Source organism: Vulpes lagopus, chromosome 12 (assembly GCF_018345385.1).
Source record: "Vulpes lagopus strain Blue_001 chromosome 12, ASM1834538v1, whole genome shotgun sequence".
NCBI lineage: Eukaryota > Metazoa > Chordata > Mammalia > Carnivora > Canidae > Vulpes > Vulpes lagopus.
In genome coordinates this window covers 59,916,679-59,940,019 of record NC_054835.1, presented here as the reverse complement: position 1 = coordinate 59,940,019, position 23,341 = coordinate 59,916,679, and the positions used below count along the sequence as shown (strand labels likewise).

General features: G+C 64.7%; 3 protein-coding genes and 1 long non-coding RNA gene across 16 annotated transcripts; 3 read left to right on the top strand and 1 right to left on the bottom strand.

Annotated features, from left to right (window-relative positions):
* The first annotated feature begins 1,477 nt into the window (after window positions 1–1,477).
* On the top strand, window positions 1,478–10,501 carry MAFG (MAF bZIP transcription factor G). 8 transcript variants are annotated; one of them, XM_041725175.1, is made up of 3 exons: window positions 1,478–1,659; window positions 5,594–5,656; window positions 5,750–10,501. In XM_041725175.1, exons 2-3 carry the CDS (start codon window positions 5,621–5,623, stop codon window positions 6,200–6,202), a joined length of 489 nt encoding a protein of 162 aa, XP_041581109.1. In that variant the 5' UTR covers window positions 1,478–1,659; window positions 5,594–5,620; the 3' UTR covers window positions 6,203–10,501. The 8 variants fall into 8 exon arrangements, with proteins under 8 accessions (XP_041581109.1, XP_041581111.1, XP_041581116.1 ...); XM_041725182.1 differs by lacking the exon at window positions 1,478–1,659 and adding an exon at window positions 1,930–2,167; XM_041725181.1 differs by lacking the exon at window positions 1,478–1,659 and adding an exon at window positions 2,185–2,753.
* Window positions 10,471–16,683, top strand: SIRT7 (sirtuin 7). 3 transcript variants are annotated; one of them, XR_005983111.1, is made up of 11 exons: window positions 10,471–10,714; window positions 10,791–10,928; window positions 11,004–11,108; window positions 13,084–13,154; window positions 13,263–13,335; window positions 14,023–14,121; window positions 14,197–14,433; window positions 14,591–14,671; window positions 14,816–14,922; window positions 15,363–15,448; window positions 16,059–16,197. XR_005983111.1 is itself a non-coding variant. In XM_041725172.1 (10 exons), the coding sequence occupies exons 1-10, from the start codon at window positions 10,622–10,624 to the stop codon at window positions 16,255–16,257; spliced, it is 1,203 nt and encodes a 400-aa protein (XP_041581106.1). In that variant the 5' UTR covers window positions 10,471–10,621; the 3' UTR covers window positions 16,258–16,683. The 3 variants fall into 3 exon arrangements, 2 of the variants coding, with proteins under 2 accessions (XP_041581106.1, XP_041581108.1); XM_041725172.1 differs by lacking the exon at window positions 15,363–15,448 and having other exon boundaries at window positions 16,059–16,683; XM_041725174.1 differs by lacking the exons at window positions 14,197–14,433; window positions 15,363–15,448 and having other exon boundaries at window positions 16,059–16,683.
* LOC121473141 lies at window positions 11,115–16,077 on the bottom strand. Its single transcript, XR_005983112.1, has 3 exons — window positions 15,865–16,077; window positions 14,003–14,207; window positions 11,115–11,787 (listed from the first exon to the last, which is right to left on the bottom strand). It is a non-coding gene; the product is annotated as an uncharacterized LOC121473141 (long non-coding RNA).
* A 301-nt stretch (window positions 16,684–16,984) lies between the features above and the next one.
* On the top strand, window positions 16,985–23,302 carry PCYT2 (phosphate cytidylyltransferase 2, ethanolamine). Of its 4 annotated transcripts, none has more exons than XM_041726671.1 (14): window positions 16,985–17,150; window positions 18,690–18,778; window positions 19,226–19,387; window positions 19,538–19,604; window positions 20,150–20,234; window positions 20,416–20,460; window positions 20,678–20,731; window positions 21,107–21,245; window positions 21,440–21,522; window positions 21,768–21,845; window positions 22,043–22,108; window positions 22,188–22,253; window positions 22,481–22,569; window positions 22,655–23,302. In XM_041726671.1, exons 1-14 carry the CDS (start codon window positions 17,062–17,064, stop codon window positions 22,764–22,766), a joined length of 1,224 nt encoding a protein of 407 aa, XP_041582605.1. In that variant the 5' UTR covers window positions 16,985–17,061; the 3' UTR covers window positions 22,767–23,302. The 4 variants fall into 4 exon arrangements, with proteins under 4 accessions (XP_041582605.1, XP_041582604.1, XP_041582607.1 ...); XM_041726670.1 differs by having other exon boundaries at window positions 20,678–20,785; XM_041726672.1 differs by lacking the exon at window positions 16,985–17,150 and adding an exon at window positions 17,165–17,437 and having other exon boundaries at window positions 20,678–20,785.
* The last annotated feature ends 39 nt before the right edge of the window (window positions 23,303–23,341 follow it).

Genomic DNA, 23,341 nt, shown 5'->3' with positions numbered 1-23,341 from the left:
CGGGGCCGCCTGCAGGAAGCAGCCCTAACATCCTCTCACTGGCCTCCAGGTGCACTGGGCCCCAATTCACTTCCCATCGACCTCTCTGGTGGCCCTGGGTGGGCGCATCCCCCTGCCTCCCTGTCCCCTCTTCCAAGATGGAAGAAGTGGCCAGCTGTGTTCCCAGTGGGGGGAGGAGGAGGAGAGTCCTTCCTGAGAGTAGGAGCCTCCTTGGGGAGAAGAGCAGAGCAGCAGGGGGCTGATAAAGCAGCCCCTCAGTCACCTCTCGTGCATAAACGGCAGCCAGACTCCATCCTGTGAGGCCTGAGGAGTCGGGGGTGTGGGAACATGAGCGGATTAGCCAGCGAGCTTGCACCCATGGTGGTCCCAGCCCCGGGGCCAGTTGCTTGTATTTCCTGACGGCATCGTGGTTCCCGGCTTGAGCTGGGCGGCACCAGGTCAAGCCCGCGTGGCCTGCCAGGGTCCTGCTGTGTGGAGTGGCCCCTGGCCCAGCAGTCGGTCAGACTCTACGTCCCCACCAGGTGTGGCCTGGAGAACTGAGCTGGTGGTGGCGGTGGGGAGGCTGGTGGAGCTGGAGGCCACAGGACTGCACTTCCGTCCTCAAGGGCAGGCCTTCGAGGTTGCGAGTATATCGAGTTGGCTGTAAGAGTCATGGCCCGGGGACACCTGGCTGGCTCCGTCTGTAGGACGTGCCATCTTGAGGTTGTGCGTTCGAGCCCCATCTTGGGTGGAGAGAGTACTTACAAACAAAATCCTCAAAGAAAAAGAAATTAAGAGTCACAGCCCAGATGTCTTAGGGCCCCGGAGTCTCTGAGACTGCAGCCACGGCCCGTGCAAGGTCGCGCCATGTCCTTAGCGCTTTGCGACAGAGGGGTCCTGCGGGTGCCCTCGCGCCCTGGCTTTGGGGACCTCTGCAGGGGGCCTTCCTCAGGCGGCGGCCCTGAATTCCCATCAAAACCCCGCCGCCGGCCTCTCGCTGCGCCTGCCCCGGCTCACCTGGGCGCCCCGGGCCTGCCCGGCCAGGTGAGCCGCCCTGCCCGGCTCTACGCCCGAGAGGGGAAGTGCAGAGGCGACGGGATCCCCCGACGGCCCTTCTTCCCCCGGGGCCTGTTTCCCGGGGAGCGGAGCAGCCCCGAGAGGTCCCTGCGGGGCGGGGGCAGACGCGGCCCCGACAGCCCCGACGGCGCGGGAAGGGTCTCGCCGGCGGAGCGGGCCGCGGCGCGGGCGCCTCCAGGGCTGGGCGCAGGGCAGCCCCCGGCGCGGACGCTGGACGGCGCTGCGGGGCCGCTGCGAGCCGGGGGCGGCGGCGGCGGCGGGGGCGGCGGCGGGAGCGCGGGGCAGGGCGAGGCCCCGGGCGCGGCTCCCCGCGCACGCGCAGTGCCGCCGCGCCGCCGCTCCGGCCCCTTTAAGCCGCGGCCGGCCCGTCGCCGCTTCATGAATGGAGCCCACGTGACCAAACATCATGTGACGTCTGTGGAGCGGCGGCGGCGGCGGCGGCGGCGGCGGATCCCGAGCCTGGTCCGGCCCGGCCTTCCCAGCGCGCTCGGCCCGGCCCGCGCAGGCGGCGAGCCCCCACCCCGGGCCCGGAGCCCCCGCGCGGCCCCGACCCCCGCCCGCCGGCCGCCCGGCCTCGGCCCGCCCGGGCCCGCAGTGTGCTGGGTGAGTGCGGCGGCGGCGGCGGCGGCGGGGGTCGGGCCCGGCGGGGGCGGGCGGGCGGGCGGCGGCTCCCCGGGCGGCGGCGGCGGCGGCGGGCGGGCCGCGCGCTCCCCGCTGCTCGTTTGCCCGCGCGCTCCCGGCGGCCGTGCCTCGGTTTCCCCGACCGGGCCCTGGCGCCCGGGGCGCCGGGGGTGGGCCGCGGGGGCCGGAGGAGGGCGGGGCGGGGCGGCGGCGGGGCCGCTCGGCGGAGCCCGGGGCGCCCTGGTGGGAGGGGCGGCCGAGTGGCGGGAGGAAAGGGTGGGGTCGAGCGGGGCGCCCGCGGCTCGGCGGAAGAGCCCGGCCCGGCTGCTGATTCATCAGGTGTCCGTGCCCGCCGGCCCGGGCGCTGGGGTCCCCGGCGGCCCGCGGGGGGCGGCACGTGGCGGCCCGGGAAGACCCTGCCCGCGCCGGCTTCGCTCCGTCACACGCGTGCCAGAGCCCGGAGGGAGACTTGCTGAGTCATCAGCATGAGGTCACTCGATGCTCGTTCTAATGGGGGGGCCGAGCCAGGGGCCTGGGGTCTGGGAGGCCGGGGGCTGGGCGCGGGAGGGGAAGCGGGGCGGGGGCCAGGCCCAGGGCCCAGGGCCGGGCGGCGGCTCAAGGCTGGGCTGCTGGGCGAGCTGAAGGCTGGGCGAGGACGAGGTGCAGGGGCCTGCGCGCAGGTGTCGTGTCCCGGCGGAGCGTGAAGCCCCCGCCCGCCCGCCAGCCCGGCCGTGCTCGCCTCCGGAGCCCGGTCCCCAACCGGCGTCTGGGACACTTCCCCAAACTGGGAAATAGTTCTGAGTGAGAGGAGGGGAGGAGCTTAGGGGGGCCGTGCTTGCCAGGCTGGGAAGCAGGCTTTCCCTGTGACTGGTCTAGTGGGCTGGGCTGGGCAGCCCCTGGGCGGGGAAGGGAGGGATGCACCCTGGCCGGAGGGAGTCAGTGGCAGAAACAGGGGTGCCTGGATTCTCCAGTCCCGGAGGACAGTGGACAGGGCAGGGGCGAGCAGGTGCAGCTCTACCAGGAAACTCCAATGAGACGGGGCGGCAGGACTTTGGCATCTGGGGAGTGAGGTGCTGGTGAGCAGGCCCTGCCCCTTTGGCAGACTGGCGTTGGGGTTTGGGTCCAAGCCCTGCAGGTGGCAGCGGCTGTGAGGCCGAGGGCGCCTGGACCTTGGGGCACAGCCCGTGGGCTGGTGTGGGAGGCACGCGGAAGGCGCTCCGCTCCCCGTCACCCCAGAGCTGTCCCCCTCGAGGCTGGGCTCTGCGCTGTGTGGGTGTTAGTGAAGACTGTGGCCCCTGTGGGTGTCGGGACTGGGGGGGGGGCAGCCTGAGGGTGGTGTGGCCTGGGCTACCTTTCCTGACTGTGGGTGGCTCCTGGCCTCCAGGGGCGGGGGTGTTTTGTCTTGACCAGAGCTGCCTATACTTGCCTAGGGGTTCATGGCTAGGGCAGGCCGGCCTTGTGGTCTGTCTTCAGGGATCCCCTCCCCCCACACGCGCACTCACGACACGCGCATACTTAGCCTTGGGCTCACCGATGCCAGGTGATGCCAGGTGTTTAACACCTCAGCTGGTCTCTCCGCGCCAGTGTCGTACCTGCGGAATGCAGATTCCCGAGGGCTGCTTCTCTAAGTCTTCTCCTTTATTCTTAGTGGAAACTGAGTCGTTGGGTTTTTCCAGAATGGCTTTCAGCGGCTGGGGGATCTCGGAGGAGGTGGTGAAGGCCCCGCTAGGTTGGGGCCACCAGAATTTGGGGCCAGGGCAGGAGCAGGGGCTGGCTGTGTTGCTCTTGCCACCTGTCCACATCCTGGTTTGGGCCCAGGTAAGGGGTGGCGCTGTCTGAACCCCTTTCCCTTCCCAGCTGGCTGTCAGCCTGAGGAGGTGGCCCAGCGCACCCTGGGGATTCCAGGCTGTTGGGACCGCCCGAGCCCTCTCCACGAGGTGGCTCAGCCTCTGGGGAAGGGGAGCGGGGAAGGATGACAGAGCCTGTGGGACGGGGAAAAGCGGAAGCTTCTCCTTAATCCAGCCTCCTGGGTACCCTCCCTCTGGCTTCTAGGGGTGCCCTGAGCTGTCTCTAACAGTCCCTCCCCAAAGGCTATCGCTGTCACACCTGTGTGTCCCAGGGGGGCAGAGCCGGCTCAGGAGCCTGAAGCACGGGCTTTGCAGAGGCCTGCCCCTCCCCCACCGCACGCAGACACACGCTACACCTTTGATTAGGAGGCGAGTGGCTGCACTTGTGCTGAGTTCAGGCCTTCTGCAGAGGGCGAAATCTGTCGAGGAGGCACTTTTCAGCTCCCAGCCGCCACGCTCGGCACTTCTCTGCGTGATCTCTCCAGGAAGTCACCGCTGTGCTCAGCATTCGGGGGTGGAGGGAGGATGGCTGGCGGGAAAAGCTGGTGCCCGGGCTGTTCCTTTGGGCTGACAACGGTTAGACCAGGGGAGTGTCCCTGTACCCCGACTCAGACTCGAGGCTGGGGGAGCCCCCGGGGTGGGTCTGGGGCCCTGGGGATCTTCTGGCCTCCAGCTGGTGTCTTCTCCATCCTCTGCTCTGGAACAGCCATGGGACCAGCCTCAGGGTCTGCCTCAGAGCCCGGGGGAACCCGGCTGTGGTGAGGCACGTCCCGGGACTAGGACGGGGCTAGGTGAGGTGGCCGCTGTACCCTGAAGCCGCTTTGCACTTCCACCTCCCCCACCTGTGCTGTATCTCCCCAGTGAGGGTGAGAAAGCCCCCAGCCCAGGGCTACCTGCAGAGCTTGTGACCTCCTGCAGCAGGGAGACCACGGTCCTTTTTTTTCTCCAGCCACTTACCTTTCTGCGCCGAACCTGGCAAGTAGGGGTTGGAGAGGGAAGCGTCCTTGTCTAAGGGTTTGGTGGGGGGCTGGCTGGGCCAGAATTGCAGGATTAGGTGCACAGAAATGTCCTTGGCAGGGCTTGAGAAAGCATTGAGGGCCGGGTATGGGAAGGGCAACTGAATGGCTGCGAGGGGGCCCTTTGGTCTGCACCCACCAGCCCTTTTGTTGTTCCCTGAGCTGTGGGCATTGACCCCTGGTGGGGGGGGGCTGGAGGAGGCTGAGCGGGTCCCCCGGTTGGGTGGCTAACCGGGCACTGTTAGGAAATAGCAGGGATGGGGTGGGGCAGGGGCGCAAGATGCTGCAATCCAAAGCCACAGGAAGGTTGCTCCACCAGGCAGCGGAGGTGGGCTGAGCCCGGCCTCTGCTGGGGTGCCTGCCACCTGGGGGCGGGAGGGGGGCTCCCACCAATGCTGAGGACGGTCGAGCTCTTCAAAGTGAAAAGTCTGACTCGCCTGCATGAGCTCTTCAAAGTGAAAAGTCTGACTTGCCTGCATCCTCGTCTTGGCCCCGAAGCCTTCACGGGACCCCCCCCCCAGGACCCCCGTACCAGGGCAGCTGGGGGAGGGGCTGTCAGAGGTAGGGCCCTGGAGTGCACAGGTGCGGGGGCACTGGCCCCAGCAGCGCTCTGCCCAGGCTGCGGGTCCCCCGGGGCTGTGCTGGCTGGCAGCCCTGGGGAGCGCCAGGCCAGGCTGGTGAGGGAGCGGGAGCGATGTGCTGAGTCAGCGTGACTCGCCAGGAACAGCCGTGGGGCGCACACTGGGGTTATTTTTAAAGCTCCCGGCTTCCTTCTAGGCTGGCCCCTCCTGCATCCCTTCCATCTCTTCCCGAGGCCCTTTTCTAGTCTCGGCCTCTCTAACAGCCGTTCATTCAGTTTCCCTCCCCTGATCAGGCCCACTGGGTTCCTGGGCACAAGGTGCACAGGGAGCAGCCTAGCCAGAGGGTGGCAGGTGGTCCTCTGGGCCAGGTATCGGGAATGGTCAGGTGAGAGGTGAGGCTGGGGGCTCTGCGGCCTGGGGAGGGAGAGGGGAGTGGGCTGTGGGGTCCTGACCTCTGCTCCCTGTCCCGCAGAGTGCCTGCTTGCCGTGCCCCCGGGTTATGACGACCCCCAATAAAGGAAACAAAGCCTTGAAGGTGAGCGGACAGAGGGGGCGGCCTCTGGAGCCGGGGAGCACAGGGGTGGGCGTCCCCCCTCCGCCCCCACCTCACGCCCTGTCGCGCCCCCAGGTGAAGCGGGAGCCGGGAGAGAATGGCACCAGCCTGACCGACGAGGAGCTGGTGACCATGTCGGTGCGGGAGCTCAACCAGCACCTGCGAGGCCTGTCCAAGGAGGAGATCATCCAGCTGAAGCAGCGCCGGCGCACGCTCAAGAACCGTGGCTACGCTGCCAGCTGCCGCGTCAAGCGCGTGACGCAGAAGGAGGAGCTGGAGAAGCAGAAGGCGGAGCTGCAGCAGGAGGTGGAGAAGCTGGCCTCGGAGAACGCCAGCATGAAGCTGGAGCTCGACGCGCTGCGCTCCAAGTACGAGGCCCTGCAGAACTTCGCCAGGACCGTGGCCCGCAGCCCCGTGGCGCCGGCCCGGGGACCCCTCGCCGCCGGCCTGGGGCCCCTCGTCCCCGGCAAGGTGGCCGCCACCAGCGTCATCACGATAGTAAAGTCCAAGACGGACGCCCGGTCGTAGGGACGCGCGCTTGCCCGGGCGGGTCGCGAGGGGCCACTAGGCGCATGGCGAGTTTGGCAGCCCTGTCCCTTCTTTCTCCTCTCCTTTCCTCCTCTCCCGCCTCCTCCCTCCCCTGCAAAGCACAACCTGCACCCCGGGGGCGCCGGGCTGAGCCCCTCTGATCTCGTCGTTGTCATCGTGTGTTTTGTACGTTGGGATTGGTCAGTTCGGCGGTGGTGTGGGGTCGCCCCAGTCCCCTTTGTGCCAAGGCCGTGCAGGCTTGGAGTCCAGGGCTGGCCCCGTGGGAACAGAGGAACACCGGACGTGCACTCTGGGGCTTGCGAGTTTGAGCAGGGAGGGCTCCAGGGCAGGGGGCCGCTGGCCACTCCTGGTGGCCCACAGCCCTGACCGCTGCCGGCTGGCAGGGGGCTGTGGTTCACTCTCAGTGCGGCCAACGGGCATAGATGGCCTCTGCTCCTATGAGTAGGGCGTCCTCGAGGGCCCTGCATGGGCGGGCCACCAGCCTGGGCACTACGGGCGCTGGGAGGGACAGGGCGTTCTGTGGCTTTGGGCCAGGGGCCACGGCGCTCGAGCCTGACGCATTGCACTGAACAAGACCAAATCACTGGTTGTGAGCATACGTGAAGGGTGTGTCCCGTGTCCTGCGATGGGTCCCGTGTCACTGTTTACATGAGCTATTTGTGTGGTTACATAGCCCTTTATTTAAAAGAGAGGAGTTCCTTTTACGAAGTTATTAAATTATATGTTTAAAAGCTAAAGAAAAAAGAGCTGCAGAGTATTTATAAAACTGTCTTTTTAAAAAAAAAAAAAAACAAGCAAGAACATTTGACCGTATATATGGACAAGGAAGGAAAGTATAATAGAAACTTTGCTAGTTTAACAAAAGAAAAAAAAAAAACAAAAAAAATCCCTTTCTTGTAAACTTATGGACAAGTCTTTGTGGCTGTTGGAGTTTAGTTTTTATATACACAGAGTTATCAGACGTTATTTATAAAACTTAGTTTTAAAAAAGACAAAAAAAAAAAAAAGCCAAGCCGTGAGCGACCACAAGGCGCGTGCTGGCGCCCTCTTTGCTATCTCTTTTGCAATTGTACCGAAAGTGACTTACTCCCTTGCCCTTCCTGCTTCCGTCTCTTGCCGGTGCCGTGCCGTCGTGCCGTCGTGCTGTCGTCTGAGCCTGGTGAGGTCTTGTGCAGCGTCCCGTGCTGGTGCTTCTGGTGACCTTTGACCTGTGGGTGTCACTTCTTGTGTCTGTTATTCCCGTGTCTGTTTTTTGGATTTGGTTGTGTTTTTGCTTCTGCTGGCTTGCTGGGCCTGCACTGGGTGCTGGGCAGCTCCTGCTCCGGCAGGGCCCGGGGATCTGCCCGCCAGCCCGGCCCCCTCTGCCTCGGTGCCTGACCCAGGACCCCAGAGGATCAGATACGGGGCTCTGCCGCTCTCACCTCTGCACAGCCTTGGCTTCGCATGTCTCTGGAAGGCTTGGGCTGAACCAGTGGCCGGGTGGGTGAGACCAGGGGCCATCCCAGAGCGCCCCCCGACCCCACCGCTTCCGTGCCCACCGCCTCTGGCCATGGGTGACAGACTAGCAGGGACCAAGGAGTCACTAGGTGCCCCCAGGTGTCTTCCTTCTGGCCTCTCGTCAACACGCGTGGGCTCTGGCCGTCGAGCGCAGCCTTGTTCCTGCAGGTGTCACGTGGGCCCCATCCGGGGAACCCTATGGCCCATGTGGGAGTGTCGAGGCCTGCTGCCCACCTATCCTAGCCGTGCTTCCATGCTGTGAAGGGATGCTTCCCGGGAAACCAGGTGGTTTGGGGCTTGTCTGGGGTGGCCCCTCTCCCTGCCCGCGGGCCGGAGTGAGGGGGGTCTCTACCAGTGTCAGACAAGGGCTACAGTCTCCGGGGCCAGGTCCTGTCCCTCACCTCGCCCTGAACGTGCTCCGGCTCTTGGCTGTGGGCCACTTTTTGCCTCCCTTTGGGATCTGTGTCTTCCAGGGATGCGCTGCTCAGCTTGTGGAGGTGCATCTCTCCGGGGCTGAGCCCACCACCTCCCCATGGCCCCTCGGCAGAGGCAGCTAGTCTTCCAGCCCTGGCTCGGGAAGCTCCTCCTAGGCCTGTGACGGGAGCTGCCTGCGGTGCCTGCCCTCAAGAGGCTACTGCCCGGTCTCTGGCCACATGGATCTCGGCTTCTCCTGGAGGTCACTGGGCAGCTTCTCTGGGTCTTGAGCCCCTATAAAGCACAGAGGTGTGGGCTGGTGAAAAGAATCTCACTGCAGCCTGGTGGGGCATGACTTTGTGGGCAGCAGGGTTTCCCTCCCCGGGTGTGACCCCGGGTGCCGTGGGATAGAAGCAGGGCCATGCTGTCCGATTCTATCTTCTCTTGGCCCTAGATGCTCCCCGGTCCCGGTTGGACTTGGGTCGGCCTGCCGTGGAGATTCTGACCGTTGACTCTCAATACTTAGTGGCTTCCTGCCCCTCCCTGCCGTGTGGCTTTGTCTACCTAGGGTCCAGATGAAAGTTGTCGATGTTGGTTGTAGCGGCACTGATTTGGAATCCCATCCTAAGAGTCCCTGAAGAGAGGGAGAAGCCTGTGCCCTCCATATCCACTTCTGGTCCCCACTTTGGTCCTGGTTAGGAGGCAGTCATCCACCTGCCAGGCTGGAGACCTGGAGAGCAGAGGAAGGAGACAGGCTTGGAAGGTGAGAGGCGGGCTGTGGGGGTGGGCACCAGGAGAAGACCAATTGCAGATCGGATTTAGGTAATAGAAGAAGCTTCTAGAGTTAGTGAGGCCATGCTTCCTTTCATGGTTTTTGGATTTGGAGCAACTGTTCCTTGGGTCTGGGGGAACATCCTGTTCCCGTCAAGCCCGCCCTGCGGGGCCACTCCGCACTCTGCCCCTTCCCTCCCATCACCTTGGTTTCTTGACAGGTACAGCCTGTGTCCACATGTGACTGCTTTGGTGTCTTTCTGATTCTTGTTAATTTAGTTTTCCTACTGTGACGGTGTCGTGTTCTTTTTCCCGACTTTTCTGACACAGCGAATCGAGGGCTTTGGCAGAGGCCAAGTCTCCCAAACTTGCCCGCTAAGTAAACCATGATGTGCACCTTCCTTCCCATCTTGCCCTCACTCCTCCCTTATCCCAACACGGACACTCAGATTTCAGAGGAGAGCCCTGTGGGAACAGTCAGCTCCTGCCCTGAGTATGACCCCAGGGAGACCTCCCTGTGGCCCTGGCTTGCTGCTCTGGGTGGCACTGCTGTTTGTCCAGGTGAGGAGATGTGGCTGCTCAGCCGTGTGGTGCTCTGGTTTCTGCCGGATGCCAGGTCTCCCCTGGAGGCTCTTCTGCTCCTGCTCCAGGTCTTTGTGCACACGGCTGATGGTCAGCAGCAGCCTGTGTGGTCAGCGCGTGAGCCCACGCCTCTGATCGGCTGCGGCCGGCTTTGGGACAGGTGGTCAAGCCCCCTCCTGTCCCTGTCGCCTCCCCTCTCTGAGGTGGCCGGTTGGCTCAAGCTCCCATCCACCGCTGGGCAGCCCAAGCCACAGCCTGCAGCACCGTTTCCGCTCTGGGATCTTGTAAGTTGCTTTTTTGGGCTGTGGTTTGGTGAAAGGAACCAACACGGTAACGATCCCCCCCCCCCCCCCAGAAGCCACTGAATAATTCTTTTTGGCGCGTTTTTGCCTTCCTGTTGGCCGTCTAGTTTTGGAGCAGGCCGGGGGACGTGGAGGGCGCACGGAGGCAGGGCTGTGGCCTGTCCTCCCGCAGGCCTGCGTGTTTTGAGCGTGTGCTGTCCCCGTGGGCCGGTCACCGGGTCTCCACCCCGCGCTGGGGCAGCAGCCTTGGTGCGTGGTGCCTGGGCAGCCCGCGCAGGAGGGGAGCGCGCCGGGAGCTTCGAGGGGCCCTCCCTCCCCCGCACCCCGCACCCCGCACCCCGCTGCTCCCTGAAGCCTTTAACCAAACGGGAGTGGGTGGCGCCGCCGTGCAGCCCGGTGCCCGGCTCCGGGGCCGCCCTGGCGCGGAGGGGCTGGGTGCAGGGAGTCGCCGGGGGCTGGAAGCAGGGGCGGGGTCCGGGGGCTGCCGGGGCTGCCGGGGCGGCCGGGCCGATGAAGATCCGGCGGGGAGGGGCCTCCTGGGCCTCGGCGCCGCGCCCCGCCTGCCCTGTGCAGTATTTATTGCTAAATTATTGTCCAGGGGGGGCGGCAGTGGGCCGGACCCCGGGTATTTATTGCTGTACATAGTGTATGTTTGTGATATATAAGGTTTTCTTTATTTTGTATATGACCAATAAACACCTTTTAAAGAGACCGTCAGGTGCCTCCTTTGCGCGCGGCGCGGGCGGGGCCGGAAGGGCGGGGCGCCGGGCGCGCATGCGCGGTGCGCGGCCTGCCGGGAGGCGGAAGCGGAAGCGCGGGCCTCCCGGGAGCGATGGCAGCCGGGGGTCCCAGCCGCTCGGAGCGCAAGGCGGCGGAGCGGGTCCGGAGGCTGCGGGAGGAGCAGCAGCGGGAGCGCCTCCGCCAGGTACGCCGCCGCCGCCGCCCGCCCCGCGCCGCGCCCCCGGCCCGCGCCGCCCTCACCGCCCGCCCCGCGCCCGCAGGTGTCGCGCATCCTGAGGAAGGCGGCGGCCGAGCGCAGCGCCGAGGAGGGCCGGCTCCTGGCGGAGAGCGAGGACCTGGTGACCGAGCTGCAGGGCCGGAGCAGGCGGCGCGAGGGCCTGAAGCGGCGGCAGGAGGAGGCGAGTCCGCGGCGCGCCCGGGGCCGGCGGGGCGGGGCGGGGCGGGGCTTACGACCGGCCTCGGCGTCTCGGCAGGTGTGCGACGACCCGGAGGAGCTGCGCAGGAAGGTCCGCGAGCTGGCCGGCGCCGTCCGCAACGCCAAGTACCTGGTGGTCTACACCGGCGCGGGGATCAGCACGGTGAGGCGGCCCTGCCCCGGGCGGGGCGCCCCCTGCCGGGTGACGGGCCCCAGGACCCGGCAGGGCCCTCTGCGCGCCGGCCCTGACCCGCAGGAAACGCACCTTCGCGCAGAGCAGCTCTGCTGTGCTGTCTCCAAGCCGTTGCTTGGTCTATTTTTGAAAGCAATTTCTACACCCAGTGTGGGGCTGGGACGCAGGACAGATCTAGAGCTTCACGCTCTTCCGACTGACGCCGCCAGGCGCCCCGCTGTTTTCTCCCCTTGTCGTTTTTTAAAGTCTTATTTATCTATTTGAGAGAATGCGCACAGGGCAGAGGGAGAGAGACCCTCGGACAGACCCCCCCCCGCGGAGCGCAGGGCCCCACCACCCGGAGATCAGGACCTAGGGCGGCCACCAAGCGCCCCCTCCCCATGTGGTTTCCCAGAGAGGCTTGAAACGATTCCACTTCAAACTTCACTGGGGAGATAAGTATTTTTCAACGTATGCAGTTTTTGCGATGCCCGTTTAGACACAAGAAAGGAAGGAGGGGTAAGAGGGACGTGAAACCTCAGTGCCTGCGGGCAGCTCCTCACTTAAAGTCAAGGCGGTTCATCACTAGCCCAAGGTTAGGTGGGCAGAGTTAAGCCAGAACTTGTCTCCAGGTTCCCCATTCACCGCGTTTTCTCCATGTTGAAAGTCACTAGGAAGCAAGGCAGGACGAATGAGAGTACACCAGGGGAAGGAGAGAAATGCGTGGGGTGGGGTTTGGGCAGGTTTTATTGGGAAGCTGTCTCGGGCCGCGGAACATGGGTAGCTTTGAGTGTCATTGTCTACTTAGTGGGTGCATGTTGAGCGTGATGCAGTGTAAGCCCAGCAGAGGGGAGCCTGAGGATTTCCAGCCTCAAGATGCCCGCAGGCAATGAGAATATGGCGCGTAAGCAGACAGCTAAGGCAAAGCTGGCTGTGCTAGGTTGCTAGAGTGGAAACGCAGACAGCCACCTCCCCATCCCACTCCCTCCGTGGCTTCAGCAGCGAAATCCATCCGGTTGGCTTTCTGTGCGAGACAGCATTGAAGCCAGGCCTTGAAGGTTGAGTAAGGTTTTACGGGCAAGGGTGAGAGTAAGAGCCTCCAAAACAAGAATGCGTAAGGAGCACTGAGCACCCTGACTTGCAGACCCTGGAGCCCTGGTAGTGGGGTCTCCTGCCTGCAGTGACGTGTGCGTTCCTATCATTTGTGGGGGTGCTGCACAGGGTTACAGACAGCCGTGTGCTGCTCTGTAGTTGAGCATTACTGATTGAGGTTTCTCTTCAGTGTCATTCAGAACCACGCTCTTCAGGACGGGCATTTTTCCAAGCTTCAGCTGCAGGAGGGAGACAGGGCTCCCCAGAAGGCAGGTCACTCACAGCCTGGGGAACACAGGAGTCCTTGATCTTGGGCTACTGTCTTCTCTCATGATGGCTTTGTTTCGCTGGATCGAGAACTAGAGTTTAGTGGTGCTTATCTTGTGTAGAGAGGTTAGCTATCTTTGTGAAGTGAAGACAGCAAACACTATCAGGATACAAGAATTGGGACAGTTGAGTGCTCTGACCTGCGGTTTCACTATTTGCTAAACCTTCCCGGAGCACTGGCCGGGCCCTGGGGACCCACAGATGAGCCTGGCCAGTCCTCTGCCTCGGTTTAGAGGACGGGTGTGGCTACATAGCCTGGGCTATTCCCAGGGCTGGAGAGGTTCCCAGTCGGCAGGATCCTTGAGACCTGGAGGGATGAGCTAGACCAGGTGAGAGCAGGGATGTGGGCAGAGGGAAGGAGCCCCTCTGTCTGGGTGCAGGCAGGTTGTGGTAGGAAGTGCTGAGCCTCTGGAATGGATAGAGCCTAGTGCGAGGACAAGCCTGGAACACCACGTGAAGAGGAACATTTGCTTTTCACTCTTGCAAATTGTGCCAGTTCCTACAGTGATGCATTGTCACCGGGTTTATGTTCTTTGTGGACGTGCAGGCAGCCTCCATCCCAGATTACCGGGGCCCCAATGGAGTGTGGACGCTGCTCCAGAAAGGGAGGAGCATCAGGTAAGCGGCCTAGCGCAGCCCTCACACAGCCTTCGCACACGGTCCAGCCAAGGCAGCGTGGGCCTGACCTCACAGCTTCCCACCCCTGTGCTCCCTTCTACCCGGCAGTGCCGCTGACCTGAGTGAGGCTGAACCGACCCTCACCCACATGAGCATCGCCCGCTTACATGAGCAAAAGCTGGTAAGAACCCGAGGTGGCTAGCTGGGTCCCCAGTACAGGACCTGGAGGGCCACCTCTGTGCCCGAGCAGCAACTGCGTCATAGCTTGTCAGCCCTTGGATGCTGAGATGAGTGCCTACCGCGGGTTTGAGACTCTGGGTTCGAATCTCTCTCGTGAATCATCCTGTATAGGACCGATCTCAGGCCCAGAGCTGCTGGTGGCTCTTTCCCCCTGTGTTTCTATCACATTGTCCCCACAGACCTCAGAAGGCACCTACATACAGGGGAAGCTCGCGGGCAACCTCTGGAGACCCTCTGCTGAGCACTTTGAACCACGTGGGGAAGGGTCAATCCTTCTGGTCCTTCAGCTACCTGAAATGTAATGAGCTGAGGCCTTCCTAGCTGAGAGCAAGCATTTGCCCTCTTAGCTCGCCAAGTGCTTCAGAGCTGTTGGGGTGGGGGTGGGGTGCCGGGGGCGGGGGTGTGCCTGGGGCCTTTCCCACCCAGGACCCTCCTGAGTCAAGCTAGGACCGGCCTGCCATTCCAGTTTTGCCTTTGAAGCTTCATGCAGGACTGGAGTCCCCCCTGGTTTGGGAGCTCTGGGTAGGGTTACGGATGGTGTCCTGGCTGAACGCAGCCCCACAGTACCAGCACACACACACCCCACCCCACCCCCGACCCCTGCTGACCTGCCCCGTCTCCCCTTCAGGTGCAGCATGTGGTGTCTCAGAACTGCGATGGGCTCCACCTGCGGAGCGGGCTGCCTCGGACGGCCATCTCGGAGCTCCACGGGAACATGTACATTGAGGTGAGCAGCCCCTCTGGGGTTTCGGGGGCCGGTGCAGGCTGGCGGCTCCTGCCCACAGTGCCCTCTCCTTCTCAGGTCTGTACAGCCTGCACACCCAACAGGGAGTACGTGAGGGTGTTTGATGTCACTGAGCGCACCGCCCTTCACCGGCACCAGACAGGCCGGGCCTGCCACAAGTGTGGGGGCCAGCTCCGGGACACCATTGTGCACTTTGGGGAGAGGGGGACGCTGGGGCAGCCTCTGAACTGGGAGGCAGCCACTCAAGCTGCCAGCAAAGCAGACACAATCCTATGTTTAGGTTCCAGCTTAAAGGTACGTGAACAGCGCCATGGAGGAGGGAGTGGACGGGACAGAAGGGGAGGGAGCCTGCTTGCCAGTCCCTAGCTGGATCAGTGTCGGACCCTAGCTTCCTGTGGCTTCGTTCGCTCTTGTGCATGGGCTCTTTCTGTCTGTCTGTCCATTCCTGCAGGTTCTGAAGAAATACCCTCGCCTCTGGTGCATGACCAAGCCCCCCAGCCGGAGGCCCAAGCTCTACATCGTGAACTTGCAGGTAAGTTGCACACCAAGATACACCTCCTTAGATCTGGACCTTAGAGCAGGAGAACCAGAGAGTTCCTGGGGCCACAGAGGTCTGGCTGAGAAAGGGCCATTGCAAAGAAGTGAGATGTCCTCACTCGCCTCCCCCTGTCCCTAGTGGACCCCGAAGGATGACTGGGCTGCCCTGAAGCTACATGGGAAATGTGATGACGTCATGCAGCTCCTCATGGATGAGCTGGGCCTGGAGATCCCCCCCTATAGCAGGTGAGGGGGGCACGGGGGCATCCGCCCCTTCCCTGCCCCTGTGTGGATGGGCCGTGTCTGTCTTTACTCGTGAACCTGAGCATAGAGAATGCTCTGAGATGTTGCAGATGGCGTCTGAGGTGTGACTGCAGCTTGGTGGCCTCTGCAGGGAGTGGCTGAGGCATCAGCAAAGGCTGATGTGACTCCCTGTGGGGAGAGGGAATGTGCCAGTGTGTGCCTGGAGCGCCCCCTTCTACCTTAGACAGCCTGGACGGGAAGGTGCCTCGAAGGGATGTGGTCTCGGCAACTCCAGTCAAACAGATTCTTGGTGCACCTGGTTTGGGGAGCTGGCATACTTTGGGGAAACTTAAACTGTACCTTAATACAGAATTTGTGATAATTTAGACATGGTGTATGTATTGAGTAAAAAGTTTACACTTTCTTTCTCTGTGAATTTTCAGGGTCTTATAGGGGAAATCAATAACTTCTTTTAATCAAAGGGTTCAAGAATTAAGGATCCCTTCACCTTCTGGGCCTGGCAATTCTTGTATGTTATGTTTGTGGTGTTCTGTAATGTGGGCCTATTGTGTACCGTACTTTTTTTTTTTTTTACATTAACTTAGCTCATTTTCTTTATCAGTGCTTATCTGTATCTTAAGTTTATAATATGTGGTTCTGCATCTCAGACACATGATCTCTTCATGGTGTAGTTTATAGGCCACACCTCCCTAGTCAGCTGGCCTCCCCACCCCCCCAGCCCCCCACCATCAGGTCTTGCAGTCTGGGAAGAGGGAGAGGGTCTGGTCCACCTGCCCCTGGCCATACAAGTGAAAGGTGGGACCCAGAGCTGCTAGTGATCCGTCCCTCTCGGGGCTACTCCTGCCCCACCCTGGGTGTCCACGGCCTGCTCCATCGCCAGCACGGACACAGTTCTGCGGAGGCTGAGCTAGTGTGAGCGCTGACCTTTGAGTTCCTGGGGAGCTTCCCCCTCTTGGCGCTGTTCTGTAGCTCAGGAACAGTGGAGCTGCCGCTAAGCCAAGCCTGGCCACAGTTAAGACCGGGAGGGGAGCAGGGCGACCTCAGTCAGCTTTCCCGCCCTGGGGCAGGTTGTGCCGAGGCCCCCAGGCACACCTGACCCAGCTTTCCCTTTCCGGTAGGTGGCAGGACCCCATCTTCGCCCTGGCCACTCCCCTGCGTGCGGGTGAAGAAGGTAGCCACAGTCGGAAGTCGCTGTGCAGAAGCCGAGAGGACCCTCCGCCTGGGGACCGGGGTGCGCCCCTGAGCTCGGCCCCTGTGCTAGGTGGCTGGTTTGGCAGGGGCTGCGCCAAACGCACAAAGCGGAGGAAGATCACGTAACCTGGGGCTGTGGACAGGAACACTTGGCACTTTGCGGACGGCAGAAGTCTTACTCAGGGGCCGGCCCCGGGGCCCGGAGCGTACTCCCGGGGTGACGCGCCTAGCCCTGGGTCCCGGCGGGAGCCCCCTGCACTGCTGTGGCCGCCTCCGGCCTGGGCCTCCGGAGGACGCCTCACCCGTCCTTGGCGGCGGCCAAGCCTTCCCGCGAGGACAGAACTCGGGTTATTTCGCGGCCGGCCGGGGGGAGCACGCGGCTGCCTTACCTGGTCCGCCGGGCTAGTCTCAGGGGCCTCAACCCTTTCTACTGCTTCTTACTAAAACATGGTAACTACGGCAACCTTTGCTGTGCGGGGCGTGCGGCGGCGGGGGGGTTCTGAGCCTGGGCTCCCAGCAGGCCTTCTTGTTATTAAACGTCTCTGCACTGCCTCGCGCGTGTCCTCGACTGACTGCCCTGCTGGCACCGGGACGGGGCGGCACCGGCACCGGGACGGGGCTCCTCGGGGAGGCGGGCGGGCGGTGCCCCGCGTGGCCCTGCCCCGCCCCCTCGGCCAGGTGCGCGTGCGCCATTGGCCGCGCGCGCTGGGGGGCGGGGCGGGGGCGGGGCGCGGCCCCGGCGGCTCCCGCCATTGGCGGCGGCTGGGGGCGGGGCCCCGGGGCGGGGCGGCGCTCGCCATTGGCCGCGCGCGGCGGGTGAGGCCCGCGTGACGGCGCGTGCGCCGGGCTGGGCGGGGCGTGCGCGGGGCTGGCGGGCGGCGGCCGCTGGGAGTCGCGGAGCCGGCCGGGCCGCGCCGCTGCTGCGGGGCCATGATCCGGAACGGGCATGGGGCGGCGGGCGGTGCGGAGCCGCCGGGCCCGGGGGGCAGGCGCGCCGTGCGGGTGTGGTGCGACGGCTGGTGAGCGCGGCGGCGGCGGCGGGCGGGCCGGGGGCGGGCGGGGGCCGCGGGGCCCGCTGCGCCGCCGGCCGAGAGGCGCCCGCGGACCGGCCCTGGCTCCCGGTCCCGGTCCCGGCCCTCCTGGGGACGCGGGCGCCCGGCCGGTGGCCGCGCGAGTTCCGTGTCCGGCCCCGACGAGCCGGACCGCTGCAGCCCGGGACACCAGCGCCCCGAGCGACTTCCCCGGTCTCGCCGTCGGTCCCCAGCCTGCCCGTCGCCAGGGCAGCACACGTGTGCCCGCGACCCCGGTGAAGCCCCCGCGACCCGGGCCCCGCCCAGGGGGCCACACTGCCCATCCGTTCTCTCCCCGCGAGCCGGAGACCTGGGGTTGTTCCCAGAGAGGTTTGGGGCCGTCAGCAGACAGGGGGAGGAGTGCCGGTGGAGGGCTGTCACCTGGGATGTTCCCTCGGGGCCTTTACCTGGCAAACCTCGGCAGGAACAGTCCCTACCTGGTCGGTTTACAGAGCCGGACCTTGTCGGCCCTGCCTGAGTCACCTTGGGGAGAGGGAGCACGGCTTCCCTTGGTGGACTCTGACCTTGGCCAGGGTCCGGCTGGGCCCCTGCCCCAGCAGGCCACCCACGGCCACAAGGCCCCTGTGGCTAGGACACGCTGCAGTCCGAGCTGCGCACCCCCGGCCCGCCTGTCCAGGGAGCTCAGGGGCCATCGGGGCTGCTGGATTTGGACTTAGCTCCCCTCTCCCCCTAGGGCCAGAGCAATGTGACCCACAGGCCTGTGTGCGGGGACTGGGTGGGCCGTGGTGGGAATAACATGTCAGGGACTGCAGGGGCTCGTGCACCAGGTGGCCCGGGTCTCCTGGAGAAGCAGGGAGCGTCTCCTACTCAGGAGACAGCTGGTTTGAGGCCAACTTGGGGTCCTCCCCAGCCCACCCAGGGAGCAAGTGGGCCTGCACCTGAGAAGCCACTCCTTCATCAGGCCCAGGTTTAAGGATAAAAGCTCTAGAACAAGGTGGCAGGGAGGTGGTTGTCAGCCCCGGAGAGCAAAGCCTCACTGAGTTTCTGGAGGCTGTGGGGGAGCGCGCAGGATTTCCAAAGCTACCAACTGCCTTTGCTCATTTGTTGGACTTTGATTTGTGTTGGCCCCAAAGACCGTCCACCTGTCTCAGGGTAGTACAGAGTCCAGCCTACCCCTAAGTTAACATCAGTTTACAGCTTGCAGGGACTGCACCCCCCCATGGTTTGCAGCGGGGGAGAGGAGGCTGAGGGCAGAGGGCAGAGCTCCATGGCCCGGATGGGGAGCCGAGGCTGTTCCGTGTGCTCACCAGCCCCGGACACCGGCAGGCCTTGTCCCTGGGCACAGCCCAGCCCGTCGCACTCGCTGGATCTGGCCCGGGGCCAGTGGTGGGGAGAGTGGAGTGCCCACCTCCCCTCTGAAAGCCCCAGCTCAGCCTGAGGAGCCAGGCTGCCCCGCCCACACCCAGCCCCAGCTGCTCAGTCCCCCCCCCCCCCAGCACAGGGACTCACCATCCTTCCTTTCCACAGCTATGACATGGTGCATTACGGCCACTCAAACCAGCTGCGCCAGGCGCGGGCCATGGGTGACTACCTCATCGTGGGCGTGCACACCGACGGTAAGCTGGGGCTGCTGCCTTTGACTAACCCTAAGGGGCCCTGCAAGGGTTTAGGCCACGTTATGGCCATCCCTCCCAAGAGCCCAGCGCAGCAGGTGCACCCGCCGGGGACTCTCCATCTCACGGCTCAGGTTGAACAGTGCAGCCGAGGGGTCAAGCTTTTGGCCCTGCTGTCCACTCCCCTTCCCCCAACAACCTGGGTCCCAGGGTCTTCGAGAATGGAGCGCCCGGCTGTCAGAGGACTTTGCCTGGAGCTCCGGTTGGGTGAGGGAACCGTGCGGTTATCCAGCAAGCACGTCCTGAGTGCCTGGACTGGCTCATAGAGAACAGGGTGGAGGCCACCTGGGTGCGTTTCTGCCCTCGGGGGCTGAGAGCCCAGGGAGAGAGACAGCTGCGTGCCGGGGGCTCCCACGCCTACCTCGTCCTTGCTTTCTTCCCTGGCTCTAGAGGAGATCTCCAAGCACAAGGGGCCCCCGGTGTTCACTCAGGAGGAGAGGTACAAGATGGTGCGGGCCATCAAGTGGGTGGACGAGGTGGTGCCGGCGGCTCCCTACGTTACCACGCTGGAGACCCTCGACAAGTACAGCTGCGACTTCTGTGTCCATGGCAGTGAGTGGGTGGGCCTGTGGGCGGGCCGGAGGGGCCACCAGGGTGCTGGGGCCTCGTCACGCTGGGTCCTTGCCCTGAAAGAGTCCCTGCCCCCGGGGGCCTGGGATGAGGCTTATGGGTGCTCATTCTCACACGTGTGTTGCTCCTCAGATGACATCACTCTGACCGTAGATGGCCGGGACACCTACGAGGAAGTGAAGGCGGCCGGGAGGTACAGGTGAGCCCCCGCAAGGGCCCCACCTTGTCAAGGAGTGGGGCTCGAAGCGCCCCCCGGGCTCTTTCTGCCTGCTTCTCGGCCAGGACTGGCACCAGGTGGGGGTGCTGCCCAGGTGGCTGCGCGTGTGGTACATCCAGGTGGCTGTCGGGCGGGGAGAAGGACAGTGTGACCAGGAGCGTGTCATCTTGTTGAGGAACTCAGCCACTGTGTCCTCCGGGGACAGCGCAGCCTGGAGTTCCCTTGGCAGAGGGCGCGTTGCAGGGCAAAGCCAGACCTGCAGTCCATGCGCGGTGGGGCTGGTGGTGCCCGCCCCCCCCACCGACTGGCCAGCCCCCCGACGCTGCACACTGAGCTGTGGCAGCGCGCTCCCTCCATTGTAGTGGGCCCTTCAGTTGGTAAAACACAGTATTCCCCGCACTCCTGGGCCCGGTTTTCTGTCCGGCCCGGAGTGGGCAGTGTGCACACAGAGGCAGCCCCGGGGGGGAGCTGGCGGCGGGCTCAGGAGGACGTCTGGGTGCGAGCCCTGAGCCCACGTCCGTCCGCAGAGAGTGTAGGCGCACCCAGGGCGTGTCCACCACGGACCTCGTTGGCCGCATGTTGCTGGTGACCAAGGCCCATCACAGTGGTCAGGTGAGCCTGGGGGGAACGGGGCAGGATCCCCGAGGTCCCAGGGCTAAGGACGCTGCTGGGAGGGAGGGAGGGAGGGAGCACCCGATCTGCTCGGTGCTTACTCCTCTGTGGGCTCCAGGACGAGGAGTTTCGGGGTCTGGGGATTGACCATGTCCTCCGTGTCCCCCACCCTTCCATTCAGGAGATATCCTCTGAGTACCGGGAATACGCGGACAGCTTTGGCAAGGTGAGTGTGGCCCCCACTAGCCAGGCCGGTACCTGATGCCCCCAGGCCGCCCCCGGGAGAAGGCTGGCCGGGACCCTCACCCTCCTCGGCTCCCCGGCTCCTGGGCACTGACTGGGTGCTGGCTGCCAGGCTTGGCAAGCTAGCAGGTCAGGTGGCCCCTGGAGAAGGAGCAGGGACTGGCTCTAGTCGGGCCGACTGGTCCTCTCTCCCTTTGTAGCCCTCTCACCCGACACCCACCCGGGAGACGCTTTCCTCGGGAGGCTCCTCCCAGGTGACCAGAAGGTGGCCTCAGGGTGCTGGGTCCCCACGACGGCAGTGTCCACAGGTGGGCCGGTCCAGGCGGCAGTGGTGGTGGCTGCAGTACCCACTGTGGCCACAGGGCGAAGCCACACGTCCCACTGGTCATGGGGCCCTGGCCCAGCCTGGCCCTGGCGTGTTCCTGCCAGAGGCACCTGCCTGTGGGCTCTGCGGGCAGGTATGGGGGCGGTGGGGGTCTGCAGTTCTGGTGTATCAGCCCGTAGCCGCTCCCAGAGCCGACAGGCAGGCGCAGGCAGCTCTAGGCCCAGAGGAGGGGCTCTGGGGTGAGAAGCGGCCAAGGACGTGCCTGACCAGCGTCTGGGCTGACCAGAGGCCTCTTGGCTTTCAGTGCCCTGGGGGACGGAACCCCTGGACGGGGGTGTCCCAGTTTCTGCAGACATCTCAGAAGATCATCCAGTTTGCTTCTGGGAAGGAACCCCAGCCAGGGGAGACGGTCATCTACGTGGCCGGCGCCTTTGACCTGTTCCGTATCCTCTGAGACCGTGTGGGAGGGTTGCCCTGCCTGGCCCCCTGTGCACCCCGGGGTCAGGGGACCCAGAGCGGCCTTGCCGACTCTTCGAGGCCCCCGGGCTGGGGCGGAGCTCGAGGGGCCCTGCCAGAGGCCCTGGTCCTGCAGGCAGCCGCTTCCTGTCCTGTTACTTGCTTCTTAACCTGGACACAGACATCGGCCACGTGGACTTCCTGGAGAAGGTGCACGGCCTGGCGGAGAGGCCCTACGTCATCGCCGGCCTGCACTTTGACCAGGTCTCGGATGGAGCGTGGGGGCCTTGAGGGGCTCCTGGGGTTGAGGTTGGGCACAGGTGGCCCACGGGGTGAGGCCTTGGGTGCTGATGGAAGAGGAGACAACCTGGGGCCGCTTCCTGGGGACCAGGGCTTCCCACCCCCGCGGGCACCCATGAAGAGCACCTGTGAGGAGCTTTTGGGGGCGATGACAGCTCCACCCCCGCTGCCCGGGGCTGCGCGCTGACCCGAGCTCGCTCTGGCCCTAGGAGGTCAACCACTACAAGGGGAAGAACTACCCCATCATGAACCTGCATGAGCGGACGCTAAGCGTGCTGGCGTGCCGGGTGAGTGCGGGCCGTGCTGGGGTGCGGCAGTGAGGCCCCTGGTGCACGGGCCCGGGACACCAGGGGCCTTGGGCTTCTGGCCAGCACCCCCACCATGCTGCGCCTTCCCCCAGTCCTGGCTTCCTTAGCCGAGAGCGCCGCCCTCTCCCCCGACCTGGCGGAGTCCCGCTAATGGCCTTTTGCTCCTGTCCCCATAGTACGTGTCAGAGGTGGTGATAGGGGCCCCCTACGCTGTCACGGCAGAGCTCCTGGACCACTTCAAGGTGAGGCTCCTGGTGGGCCAGGTCCCCCTGAGGGCCTCTGAGTGCAGGGCGCCAGGGCCCTGACCCACTCCCTTCGCAGGTGGATCTGGTCTGTCACGGGAAGACAGAAATCGTGCCTGACAAGGATGGCTCAGACCCCTACCAGGTGGGCACGAGGGTCCCTGGGCTCATGGCACCTGTGTGGGAGCAAGGCTAGGGGCTCGGTGCCCAGCCGACGCCCCCCCCCCGCCCCCGGCTCAAGAAGGCAGCAGGGGTCTGCGTGTCCATGTCCTGGGCATCCGGGAGTGACGGCCCTCCAGGCCCGGGGCTGGGCAGTGTCCTCGGGGCCCAGGGGACGGCCCTCACCCCCTCCCCGCCACCCTCCCCTTCCAGGAGCCCAAGAGAAGGGGCATCTTCTGTCAGATTGACAGCGGCAGTGACCTTACCACAGACCTCATCGTGCAGCGCATCATCAAGAACAGGTGAGGGTGGCAGGCGGGGCCTGGGGTGGCGCCCGCAGCCCCCACGGCCCCAGGCCTGGGCACCCCTCACACAGCCCGCCCCCAGGCTGGAGTATGAGGCCCGGAACCAGAAGAAAGAGGCCAAGGAGCTGGCCTTCCTAGAGTCCAGGAGGCGGCAGGAGGCGCAGCCTGAGACAGGGAGCGACTGTGACCTGTGAGCGCAGGACGTCCCACGCCCGGCCTGCCCTGCTGCCCAGCCTGCAGGCCCGTTTCCACGGTTCTTAACTGCGGCGCTCCCCCCTCGCCACCCGGTTCCGAGGTTTCCGAGGGGCAGGCGCTGCCCCCACCCCCTGCCGGGTGGTCTTCCCACCCAGCACACAGAGGGGCACCCAGCACAGTGGGGCGGCCCAGTGCAGGACGAGCACGGGGTCCCTTCGGGCTGGGGGCACCGCCCTGTGCGCCCGAGAAGGCCTGGCTCCCACTCCTCCCCCAGCCCCTGCAGACCCAGGACGCCCGACTGCCCAGCACTTTCTGCCCTCCCAGCCTCCCTGGCAGCCAGGTTCAGGGGAGCGGAGACCTGGAGGGGACACCCATTGCCCCTTCAGGTCACGGACCATGCTGCCTTCGCGGGGGCACGTCTCCTGGGCCCTGGCCCGCTCCCCCATTTCCTGGGCCTTACTGGTCTCCCCACAGACTGTTCTCTCGACTTTGTCCAGTTGGCTGGGGTACAACCAAATAAACCTGGTGGGAGGTGTTCTGTGTCTGGCTCTTGGCCCCGCTCCCCACCATCCAC